Genomic DNA, 14476 nt, shown 5'->3' with positions numbered 1-14476 from the left:
TCATTTTTATAAAATAAAGGACCAAAGGTATAGTAAGAACTCCACATGAAGAGTATAGCCTAAACTGATTTAAAATACTTAATTAAAAACAAAAACAGAAGGTAAGACTCCTATTATCCCACAAACTTCACCCCTTATTCAGAATTTATGGGTAGGTTCATTAATTGTAGCAAATGTTCCCCTATAGTGGAGGATGTTGATGGTGGGAAAAGTTGTGTGTGTGTTAAGAAGGTGGCTAAGGAACAGGGGATATAGTGGGAACTCTACACTTTCCTTCACAATTTTGTTGTGAACCTAAAATTTCTCTTCAAAATAAAAACTGTTTAAAAACTGCCAAAAAATAAAGAAAAAATAGAATTTATGGCATAAATTCACAAGTGTGAGTTATTCAAATCAGAAACAATGAATCTCAAAGCATAGCTCATAAACTTTATAATCAGACAGAAAACTTAATTTAACTTGTCCTTGTAAACATTTTTTTACTCCATTTTTTAAACTTAGGCCAACAGTAGTTAATGGAATCATTAATATCACACTTAGAAAAAAAGGTGTGAAGAATCCCATTTAAGTTATTTAAAATAAAATAAACTTACTTTTTTATGAAAGAGAATAACCCCATTCTTTTAAGAGTAGCCTTAACATTTCCTCTGTAAATGAATCAATCCTTGTTGACCAGCTGCCAGTAGTCCTAAAACCACTCTTCAAATATCCTAGATAGTCATGTGTGAGAAGCTACCAGCACCCTATTAAGTTAGGTCATATAGAGATAAATAGTAAATTTAATCAGACCTAGGACATGTTCTTTTTTAACCCTTCTATGGCATATGGAAAATTTTAAAAATGCATTTTTAAATTCACACTTGCCAAAAGGAAAAGAAAGATAGGTGTGGTGCCACTAGTCTGAAGATTTTTATTGCAATTGAGATTTCAATGCAGCCAAAATTAGATTCTACCCTAAATGAATATTATTGATTTTATATTCTCTTCTAACAAATATAAACATACTAAATACAAGCTACACTACTTTGAAAAATGTAGTTCCTAATGGTATTATGAACATTATATTTGAAAAGAATATTTTTATAAAACTAATAGTAACCATTTCGAGTACTGTTGTTTCGGTTTCTTAAAAGTTTTGAAACTTTTTTACAGACCTACCTTTCACAGCTGGGTAGAATAACAATAACAACCACCACCACCAATTATTTAGGTCCTGTAAAATATGTTAACAATCTTTTTTTTTTTTTTTTAAAGCACGTGTAGGGATCCCTGGGTGGCGCAGCGGTTTGGCGCCTGCCTTTGGCCCAGGGTGCGATCCTGGAGACCCGGGATCGAATCCCACGTCGGGCTCCCGGCGCATGGAGCCTGCTTCTCCCTCTGCCTGTGTCTCTGCCTCTCTCTCTCTCTCTGTGACTATCATAAATAAATAAAAATTAAAAAAAAATAAAAAATAAAAAAAAATAAAGCACGTGTAAAAGACCATCACCACCACCACACTAGTGAAAATAATTACTCTGGTATGGGAAATACAGATTATATAAACTCATTTCCTTTTTCAGATGTTGCAGTAGAGCTTTTAAATACACAATCCCTAATCTCCAAAACAGTCCAAAAGGAGTTATCTCCCTATTCTAAACACAAGAAAACTCAGTACAATTACAAAATTTGTGTCCAAGTCCAGGTAGGTAGTAAGTAGAAGATTAAAAAACCTAAAATCCATGTCTATCTAGCTCCAAAACCTGTTTTTTTCTATTTTAACATTTTATGAAATTCTTAAGTGCATTGGTTCTCTAGTAAAATTTACTTTCTGCTATGAAACAAAAACATATTGCAATAATTTTTAAGGAAAATATACCATTACTTAATAGAAAGCCAACTATTAAATACAATTCAAGTCCTATAATTTAACAGGGAATGATTAAGTATCTAGATTTCAAAACACTGAATGTCAAGCAGTGTCTAATCATAATGCCTAGGAATCTTTTTTCCTACCAGCTATCTTGCTGGTAGAAATAGATGGCCATTCTATGCAACTCACCATTTCCTTTTTCTCTGCCTTAAAAAGAAAGTTTATGAAAATGATATGAAATTCTACAAGTATATTTTAGTTACAATGATCAGACATTGAAAAGCATGCTAGATGTTTCTCTGTAGTATTTTTAAAGATGTCTCGCCTTATAAAATGCTCGCAAATCATGCAATAGTTTGAGATATAATTCAATTACAGAACGACAGATGGACAAAAGGTAAAAATAATACATACTTTGTGAAAAGACAGAAAGATAGATGAACCAATAATAAAAGAGGCTGATGGTGGCACACAGGTTCCAAATGCCAAACAAAAATAAACAGTATTCTGACTCAACAAGAAACTAACAAATCACTGACAAGTTACCTTTTGCTGGGTTTTAGTTATTTATTTTGCTCCATAGAAAAACGGTAAGAATCATGCTTACAAAAGATAATTGTTAGTTTAATTCTAAAGTAAAGAGGACAGTTGCTTTTTACTTAAATTCAGCAATTTAAGATTTTTAAAATATTTGCTAGCCTCCAGTAAATGACAGTACGAAAGGACTCGAAGCAGTTCTAGCTGTGGTTTTTCATCTCGAGTTTCAAATGAATACAGTGATTCAAAATCATGTTTGTTTTCTAAGTTTAAAAGTAAATAGTTTAAGAACACAGGATTCATATAGAAATTGAGATAATATATGTAAGTGAAAATAACTTCTCTAGTATAAAATACATATTAAATATAATTCCCTAAAATAGTAAACCTAAAAATCATATTGAAGAAACTCACAAAATTCATAGGTTTTTGTCTAAAGCTTCCTCAAGCTATATGATTCTTACCATTTTTGCCTTCAATTTTGAGGTAAGAAATATTATAAATACAGTAGACTTAATATTTAATTTGGGTAGGCACAGTAACCTTTTTTAACCTATCTTAGGGAACACTGACCCCTAAAGGTTCTAAATTTAAATAAGTTTCACAATATTCTAAATTTAAATGGCATCTGGACACCATTTTTCCCTATATTATTGTAGATACATACACTTATGGCAGATATGTTTGTTTATAAATATATAAGCTATTTTCAGTCGACTGTTGAGCACTATAAACAACTGAACCACATTTCTGCCAATTTAATAAAAACCACCAAAATTTAATAAGAAATATCCAGAAAATTATTATACTATTCCAAAAAATTACAACAGACTTCCAACCCTCGTGCTTTTTTCTTACATAGTTAAGTAAATAATAAGTAAATGTTTAAAAGAGCTGGGCAACCAATCACATAACAACTCACTCTGGGGGGCTAACTTTACATGCATCCTTTGATTATAACATTTCATTTTTTTTCTGAAAAAGCAGAAACAACAACAAAAAAAGAACCCTGACAAACAAAGTTTTCACAAAAGGGAAAACATCATTTACTTCTTAAGAAACTAGAAGATATTACCAATGCTTACTTGGCACACATGTCGATTCACCTCCCAACAACACAACTTTAAATTTCAGCCATTTAGAGTAAAAACAACTCTTCAAGAAATCTGGACAAGTTTTGTAGATGCCTTCATCCATCCTACCTACCAACCACAGCTTTACATTTTCTAAACTGTCAATAATGACAAAATACAAAAAAAGTAAATTGTTCTGTTGACATTATATACCTCATCAACTCAGACTTCAAATATCTCAGCAATGTTTCTACACTAAAGTTAGATAAAGAAGAGCCATTTTACAACCCTTATAATAAGATTTGTAAGACATGCCACAAAGGCATGTCTATGTAATATAAGTTTTTAGTGCTCTATTTCTTAAAAAAAAAAAAAAGTAAATATGAAGTAAAACAATTGATTATCCAAGCAGGCTATGAACACTAGTATAAGACAGAGCTTTGAAGTAATCTGTGCTTTACAATAAATCCTGTGAACCCTGATGTCAAGGCAATGACCATGTGAGATTTTAAACGTATCAATTATCATAAAACTCAAAAGATATTACATCTACCTATTTAATTTTATTCCTTAATAATGTTTCATTAACAAGCCCTTTATATGAAGGAATGTCCTATTCCTACTTCTGATGTAAAAAAAAAAAAAAAAGCCTGAAAAATGCAAATTTTCTTAATGATGTTTCAGTCACGTCTATTGTGGTCTGTGCTTTCTGCAAACTATTTATGCATCTATGTCTTCAACCCTAAAGCCTTCTTTTCTGTAAGTGTCCAAGAGCTTCAGCAGCTCCCTTCCTTAACTTCTTTCCTGGTTATTCTACTTATGAGAAGTATTTCCTCCACAGCCTGTTGCTTTAGATATATTAAAAACAATTCCTTTGGTTCCATAGAGATCCTTTGTCTATAATTTGAACAACATGATTTCCACAGCAATGTGACCTCTGAATAGGGAACATAAATAACAGGGGCATCATTATTTACTTCCTCTTTTCTTATTATTGCACATAAATGGAATAAAAACTGCCTTGAGCTCTTGGAAAGAAGAATGTTTCTTGTTTATTTGCATAAATGAATAAAAACAGCTACAACAAATTAGTTCCCAGCTTCACACCAGTACAAACTTGAATAAAGAAAGCAGACTGCAATTGTCACAAAGCCCATTCACTAAAAATATAAACTTTGAATTAAATGCCTCTACCTTATTCAGATATAACCTGGTATTACTTTGTACACAATTCAGTTACTTGGATTCTAAACTCCTAACAAGCAGCCTAGAATCACAAATTAGAAGAGAAAGCTTGCTAATGGCAACAAATTTATAATACGACAGAAATAAAAAACAAATGCAGAAAGCACAGCACCTTTCTATAATTCAAAAGAATGTAGAACTATTATTTAATAAAATGATAACAGAATAGTACCCCAAAATGGCCTTTAACCTTCTGAAAAAGGTAACTGTGTGGTTGATATATAGGGAAGAAGAACCCTAGTGGGGAAGGGAGAATCAAAAAAGGAAATGTGTGCAATGTTTTGGTAACAGTCTAATTTTTTAAACATAAAATTTAGAGGAAATAAAAACAATGTACATAGAGATTTAAGCCTTCAACTATATGCAACACTATATTCAGAACGGTTAGTTTCCTAGGGATTCCAGATTTGCAAAATTTTATCGTAAGAGACCTCAATTAAAAAAACTTAACATTTTGGCAGCCCCCGTGACGCAGTGGTTTAGCGCCGCCTGCAGCCCGGGGTGTGATCCTGGAGACCCGAGATCAAGTCCCACATCGGGCTCCCTTCATGGAGCCTGCTTCTCCCTCTGCCTGTGTCTCTGCCTCTCTCTTCGCTCTCTCTGAATGAATAAATAAATAAATCTTTTAAAAAAAAAAAAACACTTAACATTTTTTAAACCCCTCTCTTTATGGCTCCCTGATATCTTGCTCAACAGTGCCCTGCCTGCCTGCCCTATTTACCTGTGTGTGTGTGTGTGTGTGTGTGTGTGTGTATGAGTGTGTATCTATCCATCCATCTACCCATCCTCTTTCTCTTTTTCAGGCCATCTCTCGGTCTTGTTATCTTTTAGACTACGTTTCCATCTCTGGCTGTTCTCTCCCTTTGCCTATGCATTTTGTTCTGTCTCTCTCTGGTAGGGTCTCTTGCCGTCTCCCTCTGCATATCTGTCTGTGGCTCCACTTCAGGCCCCCTCTGGCTTCATCTCTCTGTGGGTGTCTCTTCCTGAGTGCATGTTTTGCTGTGCACCTGTCTCCACCTCTATCTCTGTATCCGAATGTATCTTGGTCTGTTTCTCTGTGTCATCTGTCTGTCTCTCTCTGTATATCTTCTATCTTCCATCACTGTTTGTCTCTTTTCCTGGGTGTGTGTGTATATGTTTTCCCCTGTCTCGCTCCTTGTATGTCTCTGTCTCTTTCTCACCGGGTTTCTCTTCCTCTGGTATCTTCCTGTGTGTATCCACATGTGTGTGTCTTTCTCTGTGTGTGTGCTTCCACATGTGTGTCTGTGCCTCCCTCTTAGACTCTAGTATCTCCCTTCTATGTCTGTGTCTCTTTGTTTGTGCTTCTTTCTCTGCAATGTGGCTCTCCCTATGCACCTCTCTCAGTCATTCTCTCAATCTCCCCTCTCAATCACTTTGTTTATATGTTTCTTTCTCTTTCCCTGTGTATGTTTCTCTTTCTCTCTCAGTATCTCTTCCTCTGTGTCTTTGTGTCTCTTTTGCAGTATGTGGGTCTCTTTGTGTGTGCTTCCTTCTTTGTATGTGTGCATGTGTGCTTGTCTGCCTCCATCTAATATACTGCTTAGAACAAACACACTGCATTCAATGCCTTGAACTAGCACCACACCTGGGGTTTGGTATTAATACCTTAAAAGTCCTTACCTTTTGACCAGTCCTCCATTTGTACTTCTGTTCTTGTTTGCTCTGGCAATGTCTCTGGTTTTTACTCCAAGATTTGAAGCTAAAATAAAGCCAACTCTAGATAAATAAACTTAAAACAATATATCAGAACACACCTAAACCTTACCTTTGTTTAACAGAGAATTTACAGGATAAATGGTTTTCTAAAACATTTATAATGGGACTATTAACTGTATATTTCAACAGATCAAATTGAATCTTTTTTCTCAGAAAAAGGTTCTTTCTTTCACACTTATATTTTAGTAAATACAGCTCAGGTTAAGTTTCCAGATATTCTTGCTCCTTTGGTTAAAGAATCATTTAATTTATTTAAATCTTTTTGAACTCTAACAATTTAAGAAAAATAAAACTTATATCCTATATGTCATAAACTTTATATCAAAAATTTCAAATTTATTGATTTGAATTTACAATGTGTATTTTCATACAAAATATTTTATACTTGTAGAAGTCAATAAAATACTATTTGAATTTTTTAAAAAACAGAAAGGCTTATTAACTTATGGAATTATTGATATTTGTCTTGCATTTGTTTTCATAATAAACATGACAAAAGCTACACAAGGTTTGTTGTGGGGGTTTTTTTGGCATGCTTTTTAAGGAGAATAAAATTTGATTTACCTCACAGCTAGAACTCTGTGTTCTTTTAAAAAGTCCTCAAATAAGGCTGTAGTAAGCTTCTCCTTTTCCAATTTTCTCTAAATATGTTGATCTGGAGTTGGCAATCTTTTTCTAAGTTCCTCATTTACTTTTGGATTAGCTGAAAATATAGGAAGTTATTAATATCAAAGAAATATGTCCCAGTCAATGAAGCCATTTCCCTACATATTACCCAAAAAGGTTAATAATAATTGCAGTCTTTTAATAAGAGATTCATATAGCAAGACATGTAGAAAATACAGTCTTTAATAACCTCTGGAGTATTTTAAAACATGTCTTACAGGCCTTAATGTGCTTAGTAATATACTATTTAAAACCATAATTTTATCCCTCTGCAATATACAGTCACTCTTCCTCATCATTTACCCAGCTAATGAATGCCAGCAATTAGTAAAATGTAATCCCATTGCACAATCATTTTAATGCTTTTAGCACTCAGAAAAGTAAACACCAAATTAATACTGCTCAAGCCATATCAGATCCTAGTTGGAAGCAAGCAATTATAGTTCAGCTCCTCAGGTGTAATTAAATGATTGAAATGATTTAGTTCCATAAATGCAAGTTAATTCATAAGCAAGCAACAAATATACTGGGAGTAATTACAAGAAACATTGACAGTCTAAGCAGGGCTAATGCTTTTATGAGGCTGATATAGTAAAATGCTGCCCTCTCCTGGGCATGTAAGTGAATATCTCAGAGCCAAATACAAAACAAAAACCACCTCTCCAAAACCTAACTTTTAAAAAGCTACAAGAAAAATAATAACAACCAATATATCAATTTGATTTCATTCCTTATACAAAAAAATTAACATGTAGTTTATACTGTGATCATTTCTACACACCTTGGTTATTAATACTTTTTCTAGCCAAACTCTGAATAGGAGTCCCAAAACATACCAGGCAATTTCTATTATGTCTAATGAAACAAAATGATTTCATATGGAACACTGACAGACTGCAAATGAGACTTCTAGTACCGGTCTAGACTACTAGGCCAATGCCTATATCCTCTCATTGGTAAACCCTAAGTGGACCATTATAGATAATAACTAAACAAGCTTTGAATAAGTCTAAAATTTTCAAGAATAATAATCTCTGAAAAATATAAAATACTGTTATTATAGCTATGCATAATGGTCTAAAATTAATTTTTTAGTGAACTTTAATAATAAAAAACTAGTGTGCTGGTGTAATATCATTATAAGCACATTTGAAAACAAAGAGTAACAGGTGGTACGTAAAATAAAATGCATTCTGGTTTTACTTAACACCATTCCCAATTTTTTTACTTCTTCAGGCTAAAATTCAGAACAAAGTGACTTGTATACCACTCAGATGGTTCTTAACTAACTTCACACGCTAAACTTTAAGAAGCTTATTTATTATACATTTAAGTTATGCTACAATCAATAAATGTATTAACACATATGTATTTGAATCACTAAATCCAATCAGAATCATCCCTTTGTCTATAAAATTGAATATAGTCTCAAATATTACCAACAGTACAACAAATGCTTAATTCTCCAATAAATGCAAATAATACCTGAAGAGGATAATGTTTAACATTACCAATATTTTTGTGGAGGGGGGAAAACATTATTGTTCTTCTGATACGCCTTTGAATGTGTTAAAATAACCATGTTTTAAGTCATATCTTACCTAAACTATAAAAATAAAATAAACCAAAATATTAAAAAGTCCTGCCACTAAGTTTAAAATGTACAGCACATTTGCTTTGCCCTTGATGTCACAGTCTTATTTTTCAATTCATATCTTGTACACTGTAAGTTAATTGCTTTTGGAAAGTACTTATTATTCATGTAAAAATTAATGTGCCAATGTGTTTAAATCCTCTTAAATGACCATTCATGCATCTTTCTTCTTTAAGTACCAATGAAATCTGTCAAAAGACATCAATGCAAAATGGTCTTAAAGAAAGTTCTAATAGAGATTTTTTTTCTGCTAACACAAGATTTTCATATTCACCAACTTTACTTAAATTCCATTAATTTTTTAAGCTACTTTTAATAAATTCACCAAGTAAAATTTTTAGGCCCCATAGTCTGTCATTTGTGTTCCAGCTGACATTATGAATATTAATAACAGTGTTATCCTGATTAAATAGGCTTCATATGAAATCCCTGTGAATCCTATAGCTCAGACATCTCATTTTTCCAACTCTTTATGAATTTGGATTCAGACATTAAACTGGAAAAATCTTAAAAAACAGATTTAATGGCACATTTGCATATTGTCAAGCAAAAATTAGATGTTCTAATGATTCAAATAATTACAACTTATATATCTATATATTGTAAAAGGAATAGAAGACTTCTGTAAACATGCAATATGTTTTATACTTATATTCATTTTAGGATAAAGATAAGACTAATAAAATACTAACTCCTTTCCTTAACTTAAAGATTTGGTATCAAGAACTTGTTTCAATTAAAAATTATATATTCATGTTAAAACTAGCTGGATGATTTTACAGCAGACATCTGATAGTCTCCTTAATCAAAATACTATCTATTATAGCACAGTCAAAATATAATTGCTTTATTATTACTAATGTATACCAGGTAACAAAATAAAATCAATTTCCAACTAAAGTTTGTTTATAAGTTGTGCTAGAATAAATTACCTAGGTTAAAAAAGACAAAAAAAAAAAAAAAAAACTTTGATAGAACATACCACATCAGCATCTGTTAAATTAAGACCTTCTCCATCACAGATTCCTAACCTCATTCCTTCAAGTTGTTTTTAATCTTCAAAGGAAGTGGTCTTATTATGTAGAAAAAAAGGAAAAATAAATAATAATTAAGGAAACTGGATACCCTCTTCTCTCTCTAGCTACGTGGGAATCTGAATGTATCCACCAAAATTTCCTATCTTCACCCTATCAAAAAAATTAAGATGGAAAAAATTTAAACAGCTCTATGATCTCAAATGTGACTTGACTCTTTATTTACTCAGCAGTAAAACACCTCATGAAACAAAATTTGTTCTTTGACTAGTCTAAAATTTCTAATCTACCTAAAAATTATAAGTGATTCTCACATTTCTCCTTTAAAATTAAAACAATGCCTTTTTGATAGTAAAGCATTTTATTTAAAAACAGGGTTCATCCTTGTAACAATACCCAGGATTTGTAAAAACTTATTTTAAATAGGAAATGCCTTTCCTACCTTCTTCCACAAAAGCCTTATTATAAGCAAAGGTTTTTTGACTGACTTTGTTTTGGTTAATGGCATTTTTTTTCATAATACATCTTTAATCACAAATTTTATAAATTGAATCCAATGATGTCAAACTAGGAATCATTTGTAATATGGCTTCATATCCAACCATAACTAAGAACCTCCAAATTTTCTATTTCCTAGTTGAAAAAGTTGAGATAATTTCTGCATTGAAATGATTTAATTAAAAGGCAAAAGGAGAGCACTGTATTTCTGAGAGCCAGATATTTTATCATATAACTCATCATACACAATATATGCATATGTTCCACTACTGGATTTTCATCTTATTAGACAAAAGTCTCCCAAACATTCACAGTTCCCAGCACATTCTCTTCCAAATAGAATTCCTTGCCCTCACTGTGCCTGTCACAGCCCATTCCTTACTCAGCTCTAGACAACCCAAGTTCTTCAGAGCCAGGGAGAGCAAGGAGAGGCTTAGGGAGAAAGGATAAGGAATAAGAGGTTCCACTCCATAGCTATTAAAATTTAAAATCCATACACTATTTGATCCCTCAGTTTTACTATTAAAAATATTTAGAAAAATATGTAAAATAAATTTTTATGTACAAAGACACTCATTGAGGCAGTATTTATTTGTTAATAAGCTCTCGTTATACTGAATTTCTTTGTTTCTTGAATTTACCAAGCTTATTCTTGCCTCAGAGCTTTTATACTTACTAGTTTCTCTGCCTAGAATTCTCTTCTCCAACTCTCTACACTATTGTTCTCATTATTTAGTCTGGCTGGCTGTCGTCTTTCTTTCCTGCTTTTGCCTGGTCATTCTACCTAAAGTAAAAACTCTTTTCCCAATCATAGTTTCATGAAGGCAGTAATATAGATAATAAGTTGTTTAGGTTTTATTTCATTGTGTTTGATATATCTCAACCAACTACATATATTTAAGCTAATGCAAGCAGAGCCCTGGATTTTCTCCTTCATCTGCATTCTTAGAAGCTATTTGGCATACAGTGTGAGTACTCAGTATATATTTGATGGACAGACAGGTAGATGGATGGATGGATGGATCAGTGACTAGCAGAAAAACAGACCTAATATAAATGATCCTCAACAGAAAACTGGTAAAATAAAATGTGGTATAATCATAAAACAAACCTATATGGTTTGTATCATACAAATGCACGCATGTACTACGTGTGGAAGATTCTTTCAATAAACATTTATTAAGCACTTGTATATTATGTGTCAGATACTATCCTAGGAGATAGATATAAAATGATGAATAAGACAAATAAATTTCCTACCCAAAATACATCTTTAGCCAAAACAATGCAGGCACAAAACATAAATACAGCAAAAATAGAGAAAAATGTAAAATTATACTTACATATGCATACATGCTTGAATAGGTGTAACAAAGAATACACAGGCAATTATAACCAGTGAAGAAAGGACATAAGAGTTGAGGTGGGGAGACTGAGGAATGAGAGAAGGAAGTATTTTTAGTTCATTTTATATCTATCTGTATAATTTGATTTTTTAAACATGTACATGTATTATTTTTAACTTAATAGTTAAATATTAATTAATAACCTTTGAATTGAATAGGAAACTTTGAAACTATTTGTAACTATTATACCTGAGAGATCTAAAATGAATAAAAAGGACATAATCTTTGTGACTCCTTTGAAACTTGAAAAAATTATTACCTAATTAATCTTTTATAATTATACTTTATTATGGTTGTTTACTTGCTTGCTTGGTTTAAGTAGAGTAAAAAGTTAAAATTAAAACTACTAGATAATAGGAATTTTTTGGAAAAGCTTAAAATGAGCTTCCTAAGAGGTATGCAAATATTTCTTAAAACAACCACATTTCTTTGTTCAGTCAGGGACTATTTATAATAGTCTTAGTGTTCAGGATTTTAAGGATCAGAAAGTTTATATTAAAAATAACTTTTTCTGGGGATCCCTGGGTGGCGCAGCGGTTTGGCGCCTGCCTTTGGCCCAGGGCGCGATCCTGGAGACCCGGGATCGAATCCCACATCAGGCTCCCGGTGCATGGAGCCTGCTTCTCCCTCTGCCTGTGTCTCTGCCTCTCTCTCTCTCTCTCTCTGTGTGACTATCATAAATAAATAAAAATTAAAAAAAAAAAGATTAAAAAAAATAACTTTTTCTATATTATGACAATTGTAGGTTTGTCTCACATAGTTCCCCTGTGCTATATGCTTTAGTAATCGAGAAATTACTATCAAAAAGATAAATTAATCCTCATTATTGACAGTCATAGAAGGATATCAAATTAGGAAGAAATAACTATTTGGTTTAAAATAAATGACTCACATTTTTTAAAACTTGGAGGGCAAAACAGTATACCACTTGGAACACTGAGACTGTTTTCAGTGCCAGTTACAAATGGCACTTTGATAACAAAAATGGCACTGCATAGCCTATTGATAAATTTTTAAAAGGCAAAACTTTAAAACTAGTATTATTTTCAGAGTGCTAATCAGATATAGGATTTTCTAAAATATCCTGAAACGTTTTGCCCTAGGCCAAACTAAACTAAATCACTTTAATCTAGCACAGAACAGAATATAAAAACAAAGTCAGCTTATAGAATAGTTTCTCTAGGGAACAAACAGCCTGTTTTCATAAGATTCATGTGGGTGCCAAGTTCTGATGCAATTACCTACTCCTTCACACAAAGGCTTGCATTTCCACACAACCAATTGAAGTTCTTGGCATATCAAAGGTAAAAAAGTGTAAGAGCAAGTTAAATCAATCTACAATGACAACTGGTATGAGCAGCCACTTGAAATCAAATGAAATAACAACTATCAAAAAATGTCTTTCTAAAATAAAGTAAAAATAACCACATAAAGTCTTAATTATTTCATCAGGCATCATATGATTACTAACAGATTTTATCAAAAAGCTATTTAAGAATTTGTACTGAGACATTTACAAACAGACATATATATGAGAACAAATATATTCCAGTAACAACAGTTATACCTTGTGTTTTGAACAGTGAATAGCAATTCATACACTGTATAATTAATGTTTATGCCACCTGCTAAAATTACAGTACCCAATCATTCTCAATGGACAGTGCTGCATGTAAACTATACATTTTGTTTTTTTTAAATTATGATGTTGAAGACAACTTCTAGGCTGCAAAGTACAATCACTAGGACAAAATCTTTAAACAGTACAATGAACATTAGGTTTACAGCTCTAATTTCTAGTCATTGCTATCAGTCACCTTTATCTGAAGAACTACAAAAGCTCATGTAATTTCTTTTTTTTTTTTTTTATGATAGTCACACACACACACAGAGAGAGAGAGAGAGAGAGAGAGAGGCAGAGACACAGGCAGAGGGAGAAGCAGGCTCCATGTACCGGGAGCCTGATGTGGGATTCAATCCCGGGTCTCCAGGATCGCGCCCTGGGCCAAAGGCAGGCGCCAAACCGCTGCGCCACCCAGGGATCCCTCATGTAATTTCTTAAGAGCTATTCTTACTGAATGTTTTCACTGATGAAAAGTATGTAACAAGAATATGGTCCTAAAATAGATATTCCATAGTTAATAATAAAATAATAAATATACAGTATGAAAAGAAAACTATAAGCCAACTGTGTATAGCAATTTCCTTCAAGAAACATTTTTATTCTTCTTGCATTTGAAATTATAATTTCAACTATAAATTATATGTAAGTATTGCACTATCTCTTTTCTTCATCACATTATAAAGAGTTTCTTAGGATCAGTACATGTTTACTAAAAATCTGTTTTAGAAAACACATTTTAAAAAAATCTCTAATGGCAAATCAATTGAATTTAAAATACTGCTTATAAAATTAATAGTAACACAACTGTACAGTGTTCTAAGTATTAAATAAATCAAGCAGTGTGATTTTAATTTTCTTTTTTTTTCTTTTTTATTTTTTTGATTTTAATTTTCTTAAAAGACATTTTTCAAGACACTGATAATCTTTCATTTTAAAATATAAGACTTTTACTGTCTTATATTTTGTAGTACTGATTACTACAAAATAGCTATCTAAACAATTTGGCATTTTGCACTACTAATTGTGTAAGAAAATCTTTTATAAACTGAAAAGAAAATGAAGAGAAATCAAAACTGCCATAAATATTCAAAGTATTACAAAACAGCAATCAAACATTATAAGACTCCTAGTGGAAGTATGTAACAAACTTAAG

General features: G+C 32.1%; 1 protein-coding gene across 3 annotated transcripts in view; it reads right to left on the bottom strand.

Moving 5' to 3' along the window:
• The window catches only part of MIPOL1 (mirror-image polydactyly 1), a 325308-nt gene that overhangs the window by 257451 nt on the left and 53381 nt on the right, over positions 1-14476 (bottom strand). For all 3 annotated transcript variants that reach the window (XM_077909072.1, XM_077909071.1, XM_077909070.1), the window contains exons 3-5: positions 11637-11725; positions 7006-7144; positions 6346-6424 (exon numbers count right to left, since the gene is read on the bottom strand). In XM_077909072.1, coding sequence (XP_077765198.1) covers positions 6346-6364 — 19 coding nt within the window. In that variant the 5' untranslated portion in view covers positions 6365-6424; positions 7006-7144; positions 11637-11725. The remainder of the gene's footprint in view (positions 1-6345; positions 6425-7005; positions 7145-11636; positions 11726-14476) is intronic.

This window comes from Canis aureus, chromosome 9, assembly GCF_053574225.1.
Source record: "Canis aureus isolate CA01 chromosome 9, VMU_Caureus_v.1.0, whole genome shotgun sequence".
Classification (NCBI taxonomy): Eukaryota; Metazoa; Chordata; class Mammalia; order Carnivora; family Canidae; genus Canis; species Canis aureus.
This window is presented reverse-complemented; position numbering and strand designations above follow the sequence as displayed.